The sequence below is a fragment of the Chionomys nivalis genome, chromosome 9 (assembly GCF_950005125.1).
Source record: "Chionomys nivalis chromosome 9, mChiNiv1.1, whole genome shotgun sequence".
Taxonomy (NCBI): Eukaryota; Metazoa; Chordata; class Mammalia; order Rodentia; family Cricetidae; genus Chionomys; species Chionomys nivalis.
This window is the reverse complement of record NC_080094.1, coordinates 5,076,471-5,097,057: the sequence shown is the minus strand read 5'-3', so window position 1 is coordinate 5,097,057 and position 20,587 is coordinate 5,076,471. Positions and strand designations below refer to the sequence as shown.

At 46.8% G+C, this 20,587-nt stretch overlaps 1 protein-coding gene across 1 annotated transcript in view; it reads left to right on the top strand.

The window, feature by feature from the left end:
• Vapb (VAMP associated protein B and C) overlaps positions 1 to 20,587 on the top strand; it is a 41,536-nt gene that overhangs the window by 6,577 nt on the left and 14,372 nt on the right. The window contains exon 2 of the mRNA XM_057780471.1: positions 12,972 to 13,124. Within this exon, the coding sequence (XP_057636454.1) occupies positions 12,972 to 13,124 (153 nt within the window). The remainder of the gene's footprint in view (positions 1 to 12,971; positions 13,125 to 20,587) is intronic.

The following is a 20,587-nucleotide window of genomic DNA, read 5'->3' as shown; positions in this document are numbered from 1 at the left end:
AGAAGCTGGCCAGGGTGAGTCGCCTTGTAGCTAGTGACATCTCTCCTATGGGTAGAGGGCAACTTAAGGTTCTGTTTGAGGTGTGTCCTGGGTGGATGAAAGCATTTGGCAAGTCCAGGGAAGCTTGAGGTGCACCCCGTTGTGTCACATGTATAGTGGGTGTTTAGCCACTGTCATGGTGTTTGGGTGTTCCTTCCTCTCTACCATTCATGCCCTGGGTTGATTCTCCTTGCCCTCCTCTCTGCTAGCTCATGGAGTAGCAGTCACATTTACATGGTCAAGCAGCCTAGAGAGGCTGTGACTGCCATGGGCCCCCTCCATCCTGTTCTCTTTGTGGAGGGCTTGCTTTCCTCTGGCAGACTATAGCCTCCCAACAGTCTGAGGCCTGTCTCTTTGTCCACATTGGTACAGCTTCCAGAATGCAGATCTGGCCATATCTTGCTTAAGTGTGTTACAGTCACCCATGGCCAGGAGGATAGAGATTAGATCCTTCAGCAGGGAGATAGATGCCCAGCTGTCACTCCCTCTGACCGGTGTTTCCCTCTCCAGCCTTTGTTCTCCTTGGTCACAGGACTTTTGCACACACTACGTTCCCTCCTCCCTAACACTCCTTCCTCCTCAGTTCCGAGGCTCTATAACTGCTTCACTGCTCCGCAGTCCCCTTGCAGACGCTAAAGCACCAGACTATCCGGTCACCACGTGTTTTCCTTGATGTGCATGTCAGTTGGGGGCCTGCCTCTCTCCTCCCTGAGCCTCCTGCTATGTGCAGCCCACTGACTGGACACAGTGTTTTCAGGAAAGCCTGGGGCTTCTCCCTCCTTCAAGGGCACAAGATGCCCCCTCACCAACACATATATTTCCTGCTCATCAGTTAGCTCCCTGATACTTCCCCCGGCCTCTCCTGTCCTCTCTTCTGTCTCCTCCATCCTTGTCCCAGAGGCACCTGTGGCATGCTCTTCCCTGAAGAGAGCCTTCCTCCCCCATCCTCACTTGGCTAATCTTCCTTCACGCCAGCTGCGGATACAGTGAGTCTGAGATGCAGCTTCACGTCTTCTCTTTGCCTCTGCATTCCTGTCTTTACTCCTCTGAGGACCTCCTCCATCATCAGGTTTCTCTCTGTGATGCCTGACCTGTCCTTGGCTTTTCTCGTGCTTGCTGGCCTCTTCCTCTTCTTTTACTGGTACCTCTATTTCCATTTATCAGGATTCTGGCTTTAGGCTTCCCTTGTCCTGCCTTTCTTGTGTTACCCATTAATAATACCTTCAGCTCTTTCTACACAATACCCTGCCTGCTATGCATCTCCAGGAGGCCCTTTGGCTCTTTTGGCTGGCTAGACTTCCTGCCAACCTCGTTGCCATGGAAACCTTATACTCAACTTGTTCCACCTTTCCTCAGTGATTTACCCTCTCGCCCTTGAACGTGTTCCTGTGTCTTGGGAGTGTCCCTTGTCCAGTTAGGCAAACATCATTTATTTCCCTTCTCGTTCTCACACCTGTGAAGCCATTTAAATCAATAACTCTCTAGCCTGCTAACTGCACACACCCTGCAGAATTGATGTGGTAGCATGCCCCCGCCCCACCTGCCTCTTTCATATTTTGAACTGTTGTGTATACAATCGGTGGACTTTCATTTTTCTAGTGCTGGGAATCAACTCAGGACCTCATGCTTGCTAGGCAGGTCCTCTGCCGCTGAGCTGCATACCCAGCCCTTTGCTGTGGGGAAAGGGTGACTTTATTTTGAGACAAGAGTGTCACTAAGCTGCCTAGGCAGGTCTTGAACTTTCTACCCTCCTACCTCAGCCTTCTAGGTTGCCTGTCATTACCTGCCTGGGCTAACAGAAAATTCTTCTTAAATGAAATGTGACCTTGAGACTTCTCTGTTTTAAAAACATTCCTTGGCTCCCTCAAACTTGCATTGCCCACCAGCTGTGATAGGAGAATAATGTAAGTTAGTTTGAAGAGCTTACTGTAGGCCTTAAGGCTATTATAATAGACTCAGGCTTATGCCACAAGAGCTTAGGAGATACATCATGTTGGTCTCAGTTGCAGACATTGTTTTTTGTTCCAGGTAAGCTCTGGAATGGCCCTTCAGTGTGCCTGAATGAGCCCTGGAATGATCCCCCTGTGGGCTTACTGTCTCCTGTCTTCTGGTGAGCCCTGGAATGATCCCCCTGTGGGCTCACTGTCTCCTGTCTTCTGATGAGCCCTGGAATGATCCCCCTGTGGGCTCACTGTCTCCTGTCTTCTGGTGAGCCCTGGAATGATCCCCCTGTGGGCTCACTGTCTCCTGTCTTCTGGTGAGCCCTGGAATGATCCCCCTGTGGGCTTACTGTCTCCTGTCTTCTGGGTGAGCCCTGGAATGATCCCCCTGTGAGCTTACTGTCTCCTGTCTTCTGGGTGGGAAGCAGTAGAGTTATCTCTTTCGCCTGAGAGTCTAGAGCCTGCACCATTGCTAGTCATTTCCTGATGTCTGCAATGTGCCTCTGCTGTGAGGGAGGAAAGACTGGGAATCCTTAGAGTTCATCTTCCAACGAGGTGGAAGTTAATGCTGAGTGAAGACAGACGTGAGTTAAAGGGTTCGGGAACAGCTCTTTTTATTTATATGTTTCACTTATTTTTATTCATGTGTTTTATTTTAAAAATTAAAAAAAATCTGTTTCATTTTTACACTTTAAAATATTTAAAAGATTTTGTGGTTCTGGGGATGGAATTTGGGGCCATATCTATGCATGTGCCCTTTCCTTAAGCTGGATTCTGACTCCTGGGTTCCAATTTAGATAGGGCACCGGGGGAGCCACTTTACTGCGGTTGGTTACATGTGACCTAAGAGCTTGAATGTATACAGCTGATGTGTAAATATGAGCCATTTGTAGGAAGAACATTCTAGATCCTGAGAATGACAAGTGCAAGGCCGGTGACAATGAGTCCCTGAGGTCAAGGGCAGCAGCCTTGTGCCTTGAGTGATAGCGAGGCAAGATGAGCTCGTAAGGGCACAGACAGGGAGACTACCTGAGAGTTGGGGTTGTGCTGTGGTGGGAATGAGGAGGGCTTTTAAAAATTTGTTATTAAAATGGCCTGGCTGATGTATCTGGTAGTTTGGACTATACATGGGAACTCCATGGCTCTTGTGGTGATCTAGACTTCTGAACAAGAAAGACAGGTATAGTGGACCAGAGTAGCAACAATGAGAGAAAGATGAGAGGTACCTGGGTTCTGACCGTCTTGAGGGTGGAGCCCCAGGATCTGCTGCCGACTAAATAGGGGAGCTAAGAGCTGACTTGGCAGAGGGGCAGCGTGGGGAGAGTGGGTCTCAGGTAGGTTGGGTAGGTGTGGCAAGTGCAAATGTAAGGAAATAAGCCAGGAGAGATGGGAAATGGATAGTGGGCCTGGAAACCTGGAAGCTAGGGCTGGGTGTAGACATACCTTCAGAAGACAGCTCGTTGTTATGGTGAAGTAGAAAGGAGTAATCCCTAGCTGTAGGGATTCCCTATGCCTTCTAAAATAGCAGGTATTTGAGCAGAGCCTTGAAGAATGTGAGTTTGCCTCCCAAAGTAGGGATGGTATTTCCATCTGAATCTCCTCTCACTGGAATGACTATGGAGGGTCTTCAGTGACAGGGAAACCAGACTACAGTTTACCCTAAGCCACCAACTCTGTGCAGCCCTTCTTCACAGTGTGAGATGAGCAGAGGCACAGAGGCCACCCATGTCCTCGACGGGCTGTGTCATCTGTACCACAGAGGGGGCCACATGGAGGAGTCCTGTAACTGAGCTTGACGCTGCTGTGAAGCATTATTTGAATTGCAGTAGCTGCAACCCAGAGAAGTTGGGGCCCCTGCCTTGGCGTCACTCCTGCCCCTGTGCTGGGTGCCCCTCAGCTGGCTTCTCTGTGTACATAGACTGTCTTTATGGAAAATGGCTTGCTCTCTATGGTCACTGTGAACATGGATTTTGGTCTTTTAGGTAGAGAAAGCTTGCAGGGTGTTTGTTAGTTGATGTGGTAAAGGTTGTGGACAGGAGCATTTGGTTTCTAAGCTCCCTTTGGGATAGGTATATAAAATTTTGCTTGCATCGGATCTGCCCTGCTGGATGTCATAAGGAAGTGTAAAAGTTGTGCTATATATGGGCAGCAAGTTTTACATTTAAGAAAACCCAGGGTGTGTGTGTGTGTGTGTGTGTGTGTGTGTGTGTGAGTGAGTGATTTGTAGCCAAGATTGGCTTGGAACTCATAGCAATTATCCTGCTTCAGCCTCCCAAGTGCTGTGATTACTGGGGTGACCTACCACATCCTCCGAGCAGCGTCCTGTTCGGTAAGTGATGGAGTTTCCTGATCTGAAAACAACTTCTGTCACAGTTGAGTTGCTGAGACCAGTGCTGGGCTGAACATATTCTAAGCTGTAGCTTTGATTTGTATGATCATATGACTGACAGCTCATGGGTTAGGACAGTGCTCACAGGGTGTTCTGGGCAAGAGCCAGCTTGCGGAGCTGTGTACAGTCTTCCCTATGATTCTGGGTTTCACTGTGTAGCCCAGGCTGGCCTCAGACTCAGGAGAGGTCTACCTGCTTCTACCTCCCAAGTGTTGGGATTAATGGTGTGTGCTATCATGTCTGGCTACAGGAGCTTTCTTAAGTAGAAACAGAAATAGCCACATAGTTGAATAAACGCCAGACATAGCATAGGTAGACATTAGTGGGCACCAACCTTAATTTAAACCTTTCTGTAATGAGATAGGTGAAACTTAATGAGTAATTTAGGTGTGCTTTTGCTCTCTGTCTGCCAGTCTGTACTTCCTGCTTTTCCTTACTCACCGGAGTTTATATGGTCTCTTTCCATGTTCTCTGTATCAGTGAGCTATGAGCCACGTGCCCTTTATGCTTTTCAGACATAGCAGTTGCAATACGGATCCGGTTCCTTCTTTCCCATCGCTGTGTCATATCCCTTCAAGAAATGTAGTACATATGTTACACACGAGAACCCTCCTAGAGTCCAAAGCCTTGGGGCTGCTTTGTTTCCTGGGCTGTCCTTCCTGCATAGCATCCCATGTTTTCTAGGTGCCTTCCTGAGATTGATCTCAGGCCTGTCCTTGTTGACAGAGGTTCCTGTCTTGCTCGGTTCTGCAACCGTTCAGTCCCAAAGAAACACACAAAGGTCTACATTAATCATAAACTGGTTGGCCTATTAGCTCAGGCTTCTTATTAACTCTTTCTTACATCTTAAATTAGCCCGTAATTCTTGTCTATACTAGCCATGTGGCTTGGTACCTTTATCAGTGAGGCATTTTCATCTTGCTTGCTCTGTGTCTAGGTGATGACTGCAGACTGTGTCTTTCCTCTTCCCAGAATTCTTCTGTTCTCGTCGCCCTGCCTCTACTTCCTGCCTGGTTGCCCTGCCTATACTTCTTGCCTGGTTACTGGCCAACCAATGTTTTGTTAAAATACAAGTGACAGGGTACAGAGCATTGTCCCACAGCATGCCTTAGCATCTTTGGTCGTTGGATTCTTAAGCTAGGAGAGTGCTGGCCAGTTTTCCCACCTATGGAGGACTCCTTGACAGGCAGTTTAAGGGACTCAGAAGCTAGGAATCAGTGAGCTGCCAGTAGGGGGTTGTCATCTTCTTCTGCCAAGCTGGCCCTTGGCCTCTTTGATGTTGCTGTCAGTGACAGCCCTGGGTGTTGATTCCTCGGCTGTAATAATGGGTGTGATGTTTCTCTGCAGCCACCTGTCTCATGAAGATGTTGGAGAGGATGCTTTATTAGTTTAGAATACTTTGGGTCTAAAACTTCTTTGGAACAATCTTTTGTCTATATGCAGGATTCTTTATTTTTTCTTGTAATTTTCTTGTGATTATTTCAAAATGAGAGCCATAGGATTGGGCTTCAGCCTGTGCTGTTAAAAACATACTGGTTACAATGATTTGGTTTTGTTTCCAAAGCATTGAGTTAATGTGTGAGATTAGGAGGATAGACTTCGGAAAAACAAGAACTTCTTGTGTCCTTCATGGAGGATTCATGGTTGTTGAAGAGCTGGTCTTCTCTGAACATGTTATATGACCTCTTGACCTTCCTCCCTATGCTCTCGACTCTGAGCGAGGTCTTACTGTGCAGCCCAGGCTGACCTTAAGCTCTTGATCCTTCTGCCTCGGCCTCCCTTGAGCTATGATTATAGGCATCTGCTCCATAATCCACTAAGCCTGCTCACTCTTTGTTTTTTGAAGCAAGGGAAGTTTTAAAAAGGGAACAGCTTTAACCAGAGCATTATTGACGGAAACCTGTTTGCAAGAGCAGCGCGCACTTAGAGGGCTTCAGATTTGGTGCTGTTAGCAGCATGCTCAGCAGCATAGAAAAGCTCACGCTGGCCTGTCATTCCTCCAGCCCTTTTGCTACTGGTGGTACCCTATTTTAGGCTTGGGTGTGACAACGGATGCAGTCAGTCTGTGGAAATGGAAGCAAACATGCACAGTGGGTCCTGTGGGGGAGATGTTGAGGTTGAAGAGCAAGCCACACTCCAGGGCACATCTGGTAAAGAGTTCAGCCTTTGGGTCTCTGCGTGGTCCTCTTCTTCAAGCCTTGCTGAGTGGCTTACCCTGCTCCTGGAACTACGCTATGTACTGACTACCAGCTATGATCAGGGGACAAAGTCATGTGATCTGTGGTTTCCATTCTTTTTTTTTTTTTTTTTGGTTTTTCGAGACAGGGTTTCTCTGTGGCTTTGGAGCCTGTCCTGGAACTAGCTCTGTAGACCAGGCTGGTCTCGAACTCACAGAGATCCGCCTGCCTCTGCCTCCCGAGTGCTGGGATTAAAGGCGTGCGCCACCACGCCCGGCATGTGGTTTCCATTCTTTAGGAACAAGTATGGCATTACAGTCAGGAAGGGAATGCAGGTGGCAGGCCTTGGTCCTTGGTGAGAATAGACTGGGACAGAATAATAGAAGCAGCAAATTTGACTTCAGAAGATCTTGTAATTTATTTCACATGTACAGAGTCTATTGTATTGAGACCTCAAGGACTGTTTTATTGTCCCAGCAGTGCCCATCAAAAGTCTTTGCTTCTGCCTAAAGGTTCTCTGTAGGGTTGAAGTGAATGTGGCTGCTTATTGTTTAGAGGGTCATCTCTGTGTTTTTGCCCTTTCTAGAATGCCACGTGGTGACTATCACTTAGAATATGAATTTAGGGTCCTGCCATACCTTTTCATGGCTCGATTAATTATATTTTAGTGACTGTTATCCCTCTGTCTGGATGCTCCACGTTTTACTGTCTCTACCTTCTGAAGGGCTTGGTTTTGTCTCTGGTGAGGCTGTTGAGTCTCCACTTCACCAAGGAGAGTGATGCCTGGCTCAGATAAGGAGACTGTGGTTGGTTTTGTAAGAAACCCCTACTGGACCAGGGCGGGGGTTACAGCTCCATGCAAGAGCCCTTGCCTAGCATGTGTGAGGCCCTCAGTTCAGTTTTGAATAGTACCACGAGAAGAAAAGAAACAACACGGCTGCCTTTCAGAGTGGGAGCTGTGTTGGGAAGCAAAGTGGTGACCTGCCATTGTGTTTTCAGCCTGCATTTTCCTAAGAGTAAATGGTGAGCATTGTCCCATGTACCCCTTGCCCTCTGCCTGTCTTTGGTGAGATGTCTGCATCTCTTCTGTCCATTTTTAAACCATGTGACACATTTTCTGATTGTTGGGTTTCAGTTTTCCGTACAATCGACAGACGATCCTTTATCAGGTGTATCTTCTGTAGATAGCCCTCCTATAAATAGCTCTGAAGCGGGATTGTCCTGCCAGCCTGTTGGAATGCCTTTTGCAGAGCAGATGTTTTTATTTATTTGACTTTTTAGTGCTGGGGATGGGACTCAGAACTTTTTGAGTGTTAGATAATAGTGCACTTCTGCAGACCCTCAGCCCAGCCCACAGGTTTGACATTTTAATGAACCCAGCTTAGCACTTCTTTCTTCCATGGACTCCACCACACTTATTTCCCTGAAAAGTCTCCCAAGTCCCAGGTATTACCTTCCAGGACTCTTATTTAGTATCTACTTATTTCATTCATTGAGAAACAGGATCTCACTATATAGTCTTGGCTGGCCTGGAACTTACTCTGTAGACCAGGATGACCTTGAACTTACTCAAAGAGATTCTCCTGCCTCTGCCTCCCAAGTGCTGGACTAAAGATGTGAGCCATTATACCTGGCTGTTTTAGACATTGTTAATCTTTATTTTCTAGTACAAGTGAATTGTGGGTTAAAAATAAAATGCCTTCTTTGCCTCTTCAACACATAGTCTTGCCACTTAACAGACAGAATCCTGAGACATGCTTAAATCTGCAGATGAGAAAGACCCAGGCTGGGCCCCGAGTTCTGAACTTTTCACTGTGGCCTTTACAGTTGCCAGATGTGAACTCTTCAGCTGCTGTGTTGTGAAGTTGGAGTTTGGGTCAGACAGGAGGAGTTCTGTGTCAGTGATGCTCTCTAGGCACTAGGCACTGCAGAGTGCTCAGACCTTGCAAAGGTTGGGGGAGCGCTTAGATGTTCCCTGGACATTTCCCAATTGGTAACTTGTCCAGCTTACTTGTCTTGTCCTGTTTTTTTCTGAAACAGGACTTCACCTCATTTTAGCCTGGAATTTTCTTTTTGTGCATCCCGTCTCGTAGCTCGGGCTAGCTTGAGCTCATCGTCCTTCTGCCTCAGCCTCTGGGATTGCACATGTGAGCCTCCGCTACCTGACTTGAATCTCGCTGTCTCTGGGGAGATCTCAGTACCTGGAACTGTGACTTACCTTCTCCCTTGAACTTGAAGATAGGACTGTAAGTCTGAGCTTGTATCCTGTGACCTGCAACAGAAGGACCCCCCTCTTCACTGTTTACTTTGTGAACACACGTATTTGTTTTGTGTCTGTGTTCTTTACTTTTTCAAACAAATGGAATCCGGACCTTACATTCTTAAGTAATTTTAAAGACAGCGAGGCAAGCTGCAGGACCTTGGGAGGGTGCGGAGAGGTTTATGTCGTGCTTTGCTGGATCTAGTCCCTCCAAGAACGAGTGGAGGAGTTCATATTCTGTTAGTTAATGCTGTCTCGTGAGCATCTTCATCAACCTTAATAAATGCTTGCAGGTGCACACAGCTGTAACGGGAAGGAAGAACCCATTCCGCCTGTGACATAGAAGGAAAAATGTCAAAGCACTTCGGGAATTTACTTCAGGTTGGGGTTGCTTCTCTGCTCATTCATGCTGGAGATGTGTCATTCCTAATTTCACACAGACATCTGGACCAAGGGATGGGTGACACGGAAGAAAGTAATTAAAGGAAGTGGTGTGTTCCAGCTCTAGAGACATACATCATTTTTTCATCTCTTAAAAGGAAAAGAAAAACCTTAACTTTTGAAGATTTTGTTTGTAAAATTGGCTTTGTATTTTATAAGCAATGTTTAAATTCATTGGTAATAACTATGCATGTTTGTGGAGCAAATCCCATTTTTTACATAATGCTTTAATGGGAATGGCAGTTTGATGAAATGGAAGTGACTAGGAAAATCTGAGTGACGCTCACAAGCCTTCACGTCATTTTTATTGAGGCTTTTGTGTGTTCTAATTCATTAGTACAGGAGAAAGGAGAACACTAACATGGTTTATCTCCTGTAATTACTTAAATCGAATTTATTTTCAATAAAATTCTTGGAGTAAATTGCCCAGAGTGGGGCGAGGAGGATTGGCCGGTTTTTTTTTACAGAATGCCTTGGTTTTTACCCATGAGATTTTGCTGCTCTAGCAGTGCAGTGATGTCTGCACTGCATCTATCTCCAGCATGGCTCCCTCTAGAGCGCTACAAATTAACGCCCAGACCCAAGGCGGGGTGTTGAGGGAGAAATACCGCTTGTTTTATCCCACTCACTGTTACCAATATTGCTTGTCTTTTAATAATTTAGACCGTCTTTTATGTGATTCATGTAAATTGAAACACCATTTAGATTGCCACGTAATAGGCGGGCCCAGAGAGCTCGCAACAGCGTGCTGCTCACTGGGACGTGGCTCGCGGATAGAGTCCTAGAAGAGGTCGGGGAGTTCTGCACCTGGGCTCCCCAGCCCAGCTTTATGGGAGCAGAGGGGGAGACAGTAGGAGCTGGGGCAGTCATCGTAAGTGTTCTGCTCTCCATGAGGTCTCTGTGTGGTAGGGTCTGTTACGTCTCTGGTCTGCCTGTGTTTTGGTGCTCTTGTGGCAGAGCTCTTCAGAAAGCTTTGCAGCTCACTCTTTGGAAGTGACTGGGTTATGCTCAGATGACCACTCTGTATGTCTGCCTTTTTTGTTTTTGAGACAGGACTCATCCCAGATTGGCTTAGAACCTGCCATGTACCAAAAGGTGATAACCTTCAACTTCTGATCCTGCCTTTGTCCTCCCAAATGACCCACTATGTCTGGCCCTTTTCCTGTAGGCCTATTGGTGTTGGAAACGGGCCTTTTCAGGGGTGACTTTGTCCCCTGGGACCCTGGCTGTCTGAACACCTGCACTTGCAGAACAGTGTTGGTGTGTTTTGTGAAGTACATGCCTGGCAAGTTGTACCCATGCAGGCTTCTAAGGCTTACCACTTTCTTTGGCCCTAGAAAACCAAAGCTGTTTTTAGTTCTCCTTTTTATAGACTTTGCTTACTTGCAGTGATTCCCACCTTAAGTAAAGGGGGATCAACCTTCCCATCTTTCCATGAGTCAGCCAGCGTGTAACAGAGGTGGAGTGAGGTAGAATTCCCGTAAGCCCCTGGACGTTCTCAGAACTAAGTGTCTCATTTCTCCCTAGAGGCCAAGAACTGGTTGCAAGGGTGGTGTCTTGTCAGCACCCAGCTGTGACTCCCTGTGGCTGTCAACCTTTTGGGCACAGGTTAGCTGCCTCCCATGCTTTTCCAGCTGGGTAGCGGGGTGGTTAGTTCCCCTCCTGGCTTCCAACCTGGTTCCTAGAACCAGAGCAGGGCCTCCTGAAAGGTAGGTAGAGGGAGACATCCTCTTCAGGCCTTTGGATCTAAAGATGTTGCCTGTGAAATGAGAAGAGGGCAGTACAGTCGTCTTGCTGCATTGCTGCAGCATAGGCATGCATCCCCGTGGTCCCCACGCTATGGAGAGCAGGGTCAGTGGAGGAGGGACTGATGGGACAGCAGGTGCTACAGCCAAGGGCCTCTACCTGGGTCCCTGTATTGAGATGGCGCTCGGCTTCCAGCCCGCAGTTACTATATGGTTGAGGGACCTGAAGTTGGATGACTGTGGCTGGTGACCGCATGTGAAGGGAGGTGAGTTGAGGAGCCATGTCAGGAGGCTGACAGGGAGGGTGTGTTTTGTACAATGAGATTCAGCAGGTATCTGGGATTTCAGAATGTGCATCAGCAAATGTGAAAAGTGTCTGATGTTCGGAGTGTCCCCCAGTGTGCACATCTGTCCCACATGGATGATCAGTGCTCCCTTGTAAGTGCGCTGCTGCAGTATGCTTGGGTTTTGGACTCGAGCCTCTCCCTCTCCGTCCACCATTTGTGTTTAAGCTAAGCTTGTATTTAGTTGTTCTTTCAGTCTTTGAGTACCTCAGAGGAAGCCAGCCTAAGGCAGTCATTTTTCTGGAAATAATCTGTGAGTAGTTTTCCTCTTGGTGCATGTGTCTTTTTTATTTATTTATTTATTTATTTATTTATTTATTTATTTATTTATTTATTTATTTATGGTTTTTTGAGACAGGGTTTCTCTGTGGTTTTGGAGCCTGTCCTGGAACTAGCTCTTGTAGACCAGGCTGGTCTTGAACTCACAGAGATCCATCTGCCTCTGTCTCCCAAGTGCTGGGATTAAAGGTGTGCGCCACCACCGCCCGGCTACTGGTGCATGTGTCTTGAGACCTTTACTGTGTCCAGACACGGTGCGAGGAGCGGAGATGGACAAAGGATGATCCTGCCCTCAGCAGCAGAGGAAGCATTGGGGAGCATACCTTTGAGAGTCTGTTGGGTCTCCTGACATGACAGGTGAGCTAGTAGATATTCTTTGTAACCACGGAAACACACTTCCCTCCTCTGCTCCCTTATAAACATGAAGGTGGAACCGAAAAGCCTGCCTATAGGAAACAAAGATGTAGCACTTGTGTTGAAAATAGGTGAACTTGAAATGATGGAGGGCTGAGGATATAATTCAGGGGCTGGACATGTACAGGTCCCTGGATTTGCTCCATAGCAACACACAGGCATCAACACAGACGTTCATGTGCACATGACAAGAGGTCTTGCAGTTCACCTCTCCTGATCTGACACCCCCCCACCCCCGTAAGCCTAGTGATCAGGTGCCCACTGATTAGCCAGTGAGAAGCAGTTGTGCAGACCGCACCATGTATATTGCTACTAAGTCTAGACGGTGGTGTGAGCTCCCACATGGTTGATATTAGTTACCACAGGCACAGATGAAGCTTATTAACTTCTCTGCATACATCTTTCATTGTTTGGTTTGTTTTAAGAAGCATGTTTTACTTCTTTAATTAAAAAATCTAATAAAGGAGGAAATGAATAAGTAATAGTAATAAACAGTAGCCCAGGGCCACAGAACTCCACTCCGGGCTTCGCAGGAGCCTGGGAGCTTAGAGCTGCTAGCAGGGCTCGGAATGAGGCCAGCTGTTTTTGCAGTTACACTGTTAGGAGTTTCCTCTCTACAGAGCCCTACCCCCCAGAGGTCACTTGCCACCTGCCACCTGGTACACTGGGGACCCATGCCTGGACCTTCATATAGTTTCTGCCAGATTTCGTTGGGCTTCTGTGGAAGCGCACATTGAGCACAAGTAACTGTTGTTGGGTTTGGACCGTCTGGTCCTAGACCCTGTCATTCGTACAGGCCTCCTGTCTTCTGAGCTGTGTTCCTTTCTGTAACACAGCAGCGATGGCTCCTCACACACCCTAGCTCTCATCACTGCTGCCAAACCATTCTGTCCCCTGCACTTTCCTCACAGGACCACAACCGCTTGTCTCTCTCTCCACTTAGGTCCCTTCACTGATGTCGTCACCACCAACCTGAAACTTGGCAACCCAACAGACAGAAATGTGTGTTTTAAAGTGAAGACCACAGCGCCGCGCAGGTACTGCGTGCGGCCTAACAGTGGGGTCATTGATGCCGGGGCCTCTCTCAATGTGTCTGGTAAGTTCTGGGTCTGGAGGTCATGGGTGGGTTCCGAAGGGCCCAAGCCTGGGGCTTCGTCAGAGTGGGTATGTTCAGGGTTGTGCAGGGGGCTGCGGACTTGTCTCCACCTCTCCCATTGCCCCCCAGGGTAAAAGCTTGGTTCTCCCACCTCTGGCTTTCCATAATCCATGTCTCTTTGTTTTAATGCCTGCAGTCTCTACACCTTAGTAGCTGGAGCAGAACTAAAGCAGTGGCTTTAGCCTTGACCTCAGAGCTAGTGCCTCCGTGCTTTGGAGTTCAGTCTGCACTTTGACGATAGGTAGAAAGAGACAGATGAACTCAGTCTCACTTTGTAGGAGACCATTGGGTAATTATCTTCCTGAAAGGACTTCTGATGGTGCCCATGTCATCCAGCTGTTGGAGGTGCACTCTGCCTACTGAAAGCAAAGATGGGGCTGAGGAGATGGGAACATAGGCTCTATCAGGGTTCATTTCCCAGAGTCTAGCTTCTGCAAAGAGGCTGATAAAGTGCCCAAGTTGAAAACTGGTTTTCAGAGTTAAGGAGGTCTGAGTGATGTGCTAGAGCTTAAATGTGTTTAGAAAATGGTGAACTTGCAGCTCATTAGGACTCGTAATGCTCAGAGAAGCTGTGGGGGAGTGTGTGTCCTTTAGACACCAGTGACTCAGTGTCCCTAGCTTCAGCGTCGTTAGGCTACCTCTCATTTGAAGTGAGTGCCTGTCTGGCTTTTTCCATGATAGATTTTGATTGTGATACATTTGGCTATTCATTTGACACCTAAAAGAAAATGATTCACCTCTTTGGAAAGATACAAGGTGTTTCATTATCTCAGGCTCTGATTCCTCGCCCCCGTTGGTGCCTCTCATTATGGAGCACCTGCCCCAGCTCCCCCTGCGTGCTCTTCTCTGAGTGTGCAAGGCCTGATCTGGACTCCTGAGTCAGATTTTTAGTTGGGAGCAGTTAGCTGGTAGCTAGCACCGACGGAACACCGACGGAAGGCTTCCCCTGCTGGACCTCATACACACCCGGCACACACTGTGCCTGCTGCTTTGTCACGGCCGTTCTGTGTCCATCTCGAGTCATTGGACTGGTGTGGGATGGAGCCAGTGCTCTGTGGCTGGCGTGCTGGAAGAAAGGAGTGGTCAGGGGGTGGATTTCTGCTTCCTCCATGTGTCTTAAGTGTTTGAGATTAGTGCAGCTGGATTCTTCTGTCCTGTTCCTGTTTTGTGTGGTGCCAGAGGGTCTTGTGTAGTTGAACTGTGTAAACCCCGTTCCTTTTTTAGCCCCCAACCCTCAACTTTTTTATCCATAACACATTTTAGAAAATTTGAGTTTATCAGCAGATGAAAATCTCCAATTTTCATAGGAAAATAGCAGCCTGGCTTTCTGAGTCAAATAATCTCAGCATATAACTATGCAGCGTGGGTGTGCCTCCTGATGTTACAGGTGATTGTGTGGTGTGCGTGCACATGCATACGTGTGTGTCTTTTACCAGGAGCAAGTCCTTCCCAGTCTCGGGAATGTTCTGAGAGTGATCAGGCTCCTCGGGGAAGGCTGCTTTTGTTGCTGTGGCTTTCTCTGCAGATCAGAAAGTAAGGAACCAGCATGAATGTGATCCTTCCCTGTCACATGACAGGCAGAGCTCGGGCTAGAGGCAGATGTTCTTTCTATGGTACTGTGCTGCAGCCTCACCAGGTTAGGGGGTGACTGCCTGAGGATGAATCTGAAATGTAATCCATCACAGGGGTTGGGGAATAAAGAGATGTTTGCAGCTTCCTCTTGGTGAGATAGGGTGGCACACGAGAGAAGATTCTGGGGAGACACTGGGTGTCTGTCTGTTGGTGGCCTGAGAAGGCCAGGAAAGCCATACACTCTGTGCAGCCTTAGGTTCTAGGTGCACAGATGTCACACTGTACACGTGCACATCTTGGCTTGGGAAGCACTGTTTTTGTCTAGACCTGGTTCCTCGAGGGGTGCAGCTCCTGGGGTGACAACATGGTGAGTCAGAGTCCCTGGAGAAGGCACGTTCACAGGCAGATGACTGTCCTCGGGATGCTCACACCCACCTGCTGCTTCACATGGTTTGTTCTTGAGCCTGTGACTGTAGTGGGAGCTGTGGGCCTCTTCCCACAGCCCGGCTCATGGCTGCCTGGCTAGCTTATGCCCCAAAATAACGACACAAACTGTATTCTTTTAAACACTGCTTGACCCATTTCTGTTCATATGTGTGGCACCCCAAGGTGCGCTTACCGGGAAGATTCTAGCCTACCGTCCATCCTGGGTCAGAGCTTCATCGCATCTGCTCTGGAGAGGAGAGCATGGCGTCTGTCTCTCAGAGGAGCTGCCCTGCATCTGAGCTCACTTCCTCTTCCTCCCAGCATTCTATTCTGTCTACTCCACCCAGCTAAGAGATAGCCTATCAAATGGGCCAAGGCAGTTTGTTTATTGACAAATGACCTTCCTCCATCATTTCCCCTTTTTCTGTTTAAACAAAAAAAAGGGAAGGCTCTAACTTTAACATAGCAAAATTACATATAACAAAACCGTTATCAAGTAAAAATTACAATATTTACATCTATTTTATCTTTATCATAACTAAGGAAAACTATAACTATCTATCTATTATTCAACTCCATCAAAGACTCCAGAAGAATACAATATTACCTAAGCAAACAAAAAGTAAACAACTTCTAAACTCTAGAAATGACAGAGACATCTCGCTGCCTGGACAGTCACCCAAAGTTCCTCTGTACCGTTGGGGCATCCATCTTCAGCCTTCAGGCCCATAGTATCCAGCAGACTTTTCCATGAAGCAGGAAATTTCAAAGGCAGTTCAGTCACTATCTGCTGTGTCCTACAGAATGTCTCGCAGACTCTTTCATAAATCAGGAACCCCGAGAGATCATCTCACCTTTAGGCAAGTTCAGCAGTCCTCTCTCTGCGGGTTCTTTGTGTCCAGTTTATGCAATAGTCCAGGCAAGAGCAGTTTCTTGCCCAAATGGCTATCAAACTCCATAAGGTGCCTCTTTGATGCCCATCTTCTTCTTGAAGTAGATTGGTGCTGCCAGGAGCAGAGTGTCTCATTGTCATGAAAAGTCTTAAGTTATTAAAACATTTAAAATACCATATTCTCTAGCCTTTGAAAGATATGATGAATGCCTATCTGAAATATATCCATGCACATCTAGAAAATCTAACTAACATTACTACAAACTTGACTATTATTGATAATTATCCATTAACAACCTATATACATTACATTTTTAAGTGAACTACACAATCACAATACCTTAATCAATATCAGAAATACATATACATATACTAAACTTGACCTTAAATTAATATCAGTAAACAAAGATTCATATCAATGCAAATTATTCACATCTATATCATCTCCCCCTTTAAATGTAAAAGAGCATTTATAAACAATATATTGGAACATGGGCGCAGTTTTTTCTCTCCAAACTGCTTCCTGCTGAATGGGGGCGCTGTTATTCGGGTCTTTTATGGGATAACCTGTCTGCTAGGTTCATCTCAGTTGGCAGTTGAGCGAAGCAATTTTTTGAAGGTGTTCACAGCAACCCTTCAGGAGGGCGTGGTCTGTCATACCATATTGGGATAGAAGAAATCCAGAGTCTCATCCTCTGTGAAAACAAAAGAAGAATCTCTTTTCCAAAGTATCATATCCTTAGATCCAAATCTGAAGTCAAGGTATTTTGAAAATATCTATCTTGGATTAATTCAGCAGCATTTATAAACAAATATCTTTTAGCATCTGTTGCTCCTTCCTCAGCATTAAAACAATTCAAAGAGAGCATAATAGCATACAGTATCAAGATTCTCTGTGTATTTTCCATCTTCGTGCGGCTTTATTTTAACCTCTATTTCGTTTACTTTTACTTTTATTTTATATTTTCTGTATATCTTCATCCTGGAATAACTCTTTAGACCAGGCTGTCCTTGAACTCTCAGAGATCCTTCTGTCTCTGCCTCTCAGGCATCGGGATTAAAGGCGTGTGCTACCACACCTTGAAGTCACAAAGGTCAATCTCCCTCTGCCTCCCAAGTGTTGGGATTAAAGGTGTGTACTACCACACCCAACTACTTTCTTTCTTCCTTTAATACTTTTAAGAACTTTAACATTTAGCCTGCATATATTTTTAAACACACTGTAAATCATTTAAAGTTTTCTTTGTCTTTGAATCTCTCTTTACTATATATCTCTCTTTTTCTGACCACATGAGTCTTTAATTTACCAAGCAATATCAGTAGGACGAAAGCCGTAGCTTTGACGGCTGGATCCAGCACATTCCTTAGCTTTCCAGCCTCATGGCGGAGGTACCGGCTGTAGCCATGTTTATCACCACAACTCTGTGGCGTTTCAAGGTCCTTGCCAACAAGCAAACTGCAGCATTATGTCCACAGACAACAATCAAGTCCTCTCTCTGTAGTCGGCCCTCCTGCCTCAAACAGTCAGAGTTTGCCCTGGTAGGATGGCCCACAAAGCCGGCATTTTAAAACAGCACAACTTTTTTCCTGCTACGGCTGAAAACCGAAAAGCATGCCTTCAGCTTTTCACCAACACCGTTTTAAGTATTTCGTGGCAGGACCTCTTAAATGAGCTGCAAAGTTTCACAGCTGAAGCTGAGTCAGGAAGCCTCTCTTAGATGAGAGCGCTTGCTTGCCTCTAGCAAGCAGAACAGAACCAAGAAATTGCTGCTACCAAGAAAATATGCTTTACTCTATTCTTTCCCAAGCTTTCTCAGGCTTTCTGTAGATTCAGTGCCCCATGTCTGGGCGCCATCTGTAGTAGGAGCTGTGGGCCTCTTCCCACAGCCCGGCTCATGGCTGCCTAGCTAGCTTATGCCCCAAAATAACGACACAAACTGTATTCTTTTAAACACTGCTTGACCCATTTCTGTTCATATGTGTAGCACCCCAAGGTGCGCTTACCGGGAAGATTCTAGCCTACGTCCATCCTGGGTCAGAGCTTCATCGCATCTGCTCTGGAGAGGAGAGCATGGCATCTGTCACTCAGAGGAGCTGCCCTGCATCTGAGCTCACTTCCTCTTCCTCCCAGCATTCTATTCTGTCTACTCCACCCACCTAAGAGATAGCCTATCAAATGGGCCAAGGCAGTTTGTTTATTGACAAATGACCTTCTTCCATCATGTGACTGACATTGGCCAGCATGGTCACCTGTGCACATTCTAGTGTTCCCAGTGTATATGCACAAAGGCAGCCGGCCTGGGTGGAGACAGATTTTATACTGTTTGCATTGCCTTCATGAAGCAAAGGTTCTGTGCATTTTTATGAATGTATGGCCTCCTGAATTCTTTTTTTTTTTTTTTTTTTTTTTGATTTTCGAGACAGGGTTTCTCCATAGCTTTTTTGGTTCCTGTCCTGGAACTAGCTCTTGTAGACCAGGCTGGCCTCGAACTCACAGAGATCCGCCTGCCTCTGCCTCCCGAGTGCTGGGATTAAAGGTGTGTGCCACCACTGCCCGGCTGCCTCCTGAATTCTTATCAAACATACATTTATGAGTGAATTTTTGCATGTAATTTACAAAATGGTGACCGTCAAATGAACTTCATATCAGCATGGTTGTGTTTAGCACCCAGAATGTCACAGGATACCTGGGAAGGACAGGACCAGTGTATCCTTCCTTTTCTGAAAACCCTTGGGAGGATATTAGAGCAGGCTATAAATCATCCCTGTAAAGACAGGGGAGGGACGGAGGGAGGAGGGGCACATGGAGTGAGAGAGTTGGGGGGGATGGGGATGGTCATGATAGGGCCGGGGCCTGAAAGGCTTTTGTATCTTGCATCTTGGCTGTGACAGGCACAGGCAGTGATCCTCAGCCACACCCTGTGGTGCTCTGCCTGCCTTTCCAGTGAACCAGACGTTCAAGGGACCTTACCTCATGCTTCAAAAGCTCAGGCTCTGACCTGCGTGCTGTTTTTTTTAATAACACAGTGAATCTGCGTGTGTAAGGTTTCTTTCATTAACCTAGGCAGCCTCGTCATAGTTGGGCAGAGGCACAGCCTAAGGTTTTGTGTCAGTGAAGTGTGACATGTGGACATTCCCGTAGAGGTGCTCCGGGCCTTACTTTGTCTTTACATCTGTATAGCTCAGTAGTCTGCTTGCAGCAATCTGCAGCACAGCTAGCGGTCACCCCCAGAGTGCCAGAGTGGGCATGTGCTTCTGATGAGCACTGGCCTTCTGAGCCGGGCTTGCACACGTGACTCTGCACCTTGGCAGCCCAGACCCTGTGGAGATGAGCTTGTAGGAGGAAAGTTGATTCCAGAGACTTCCGTCATAGGGAGGCTAGGACCTTTGCCCTCATTGTCCGTCTGAAGCAGGTGGGAGTAGCCCTGCTCTCGCTTCACAGAGCTAAGTCTCTTTGAAACTGTATGGTAGGGAAATATTTTTAACGTATGTAAATTCTGAAGATGTCTTTGTGGAAGGCTGTTAGTGGTGGCAGATCTTGTTTTTAATGCTGCAGTGTAATAATGAGGGACTTTTCCATTAATATTCCAAACCATGCTTGCAGCACGTACAGCAGGTGAAGTGGTAGAATTATGGGCCCATCAAAAATACTTAGGCTTCCTGTAATATGACATTAAGTTTAGTATTTGTGCAACCTCTGTGAATTCTCATCCCACGAAGTGGGGAGCGCTTTCCTTTGCAGGGCAGTTACTCCCATTGCCTGCCTCTGTGCCGAGCGCATTACACACGAAGAGTGTCTATGGGTGTGGATGGAGTCAATAAAGACCCTAGCATTTAGGTCCCTTTACTCTGTGTGCCTTGGGGCTGGAGATGGATGAAAGCCAAACATGGGTCTCCCAGTATCTGAATCTCTATTTTAAACTGAAATTCAGAGCACAGAGGGGCAGCGTTGGTCTCTGACAGCCCCTTCAGGACCCTTTTTTTTAAATCACATTTAAACCATAAAGTTCTTCCAGTAACAGAACGAATATCAGCATCTTCTGGGATGGAGATGTTGCTCAATTAATGTAATTGGGCAATATTGGAATTGATTATTAATCCGTTTAGGATGGTGCTGGCTTGGGTGGATGTTGCTGTTTACTGGCATTGGACTAGCCAGCTGTGGGCTGCAGCATTCAGGTGCTGAACCTCAGGGTAAAAGTGCTCCCAGCCTGCTGACAAAGAAGCCTGCCCTGCATCTTCCAGAGTGCATAGAGAGACTGCCTTGGGGCTTTAACACAGGGAGCCGATCATTGCTTTGGAAGGCTCTGATAAGTGCAGACTTTTAACTAGAAGTCTTCACTACTCTGAGATAAGAACTGGCTATACTGCTGCTTAAGATAAATCCCTAATCTTTTCACCAGATTAGATTATGGCTTAAAATATTTTACCAACAAGAATTCAGCTTAATTGTGCTTAAAGCCTTTTGAAGCTTGCCTTAGGATGCAGGTTTCTTAGGAATACTGTCCCCATG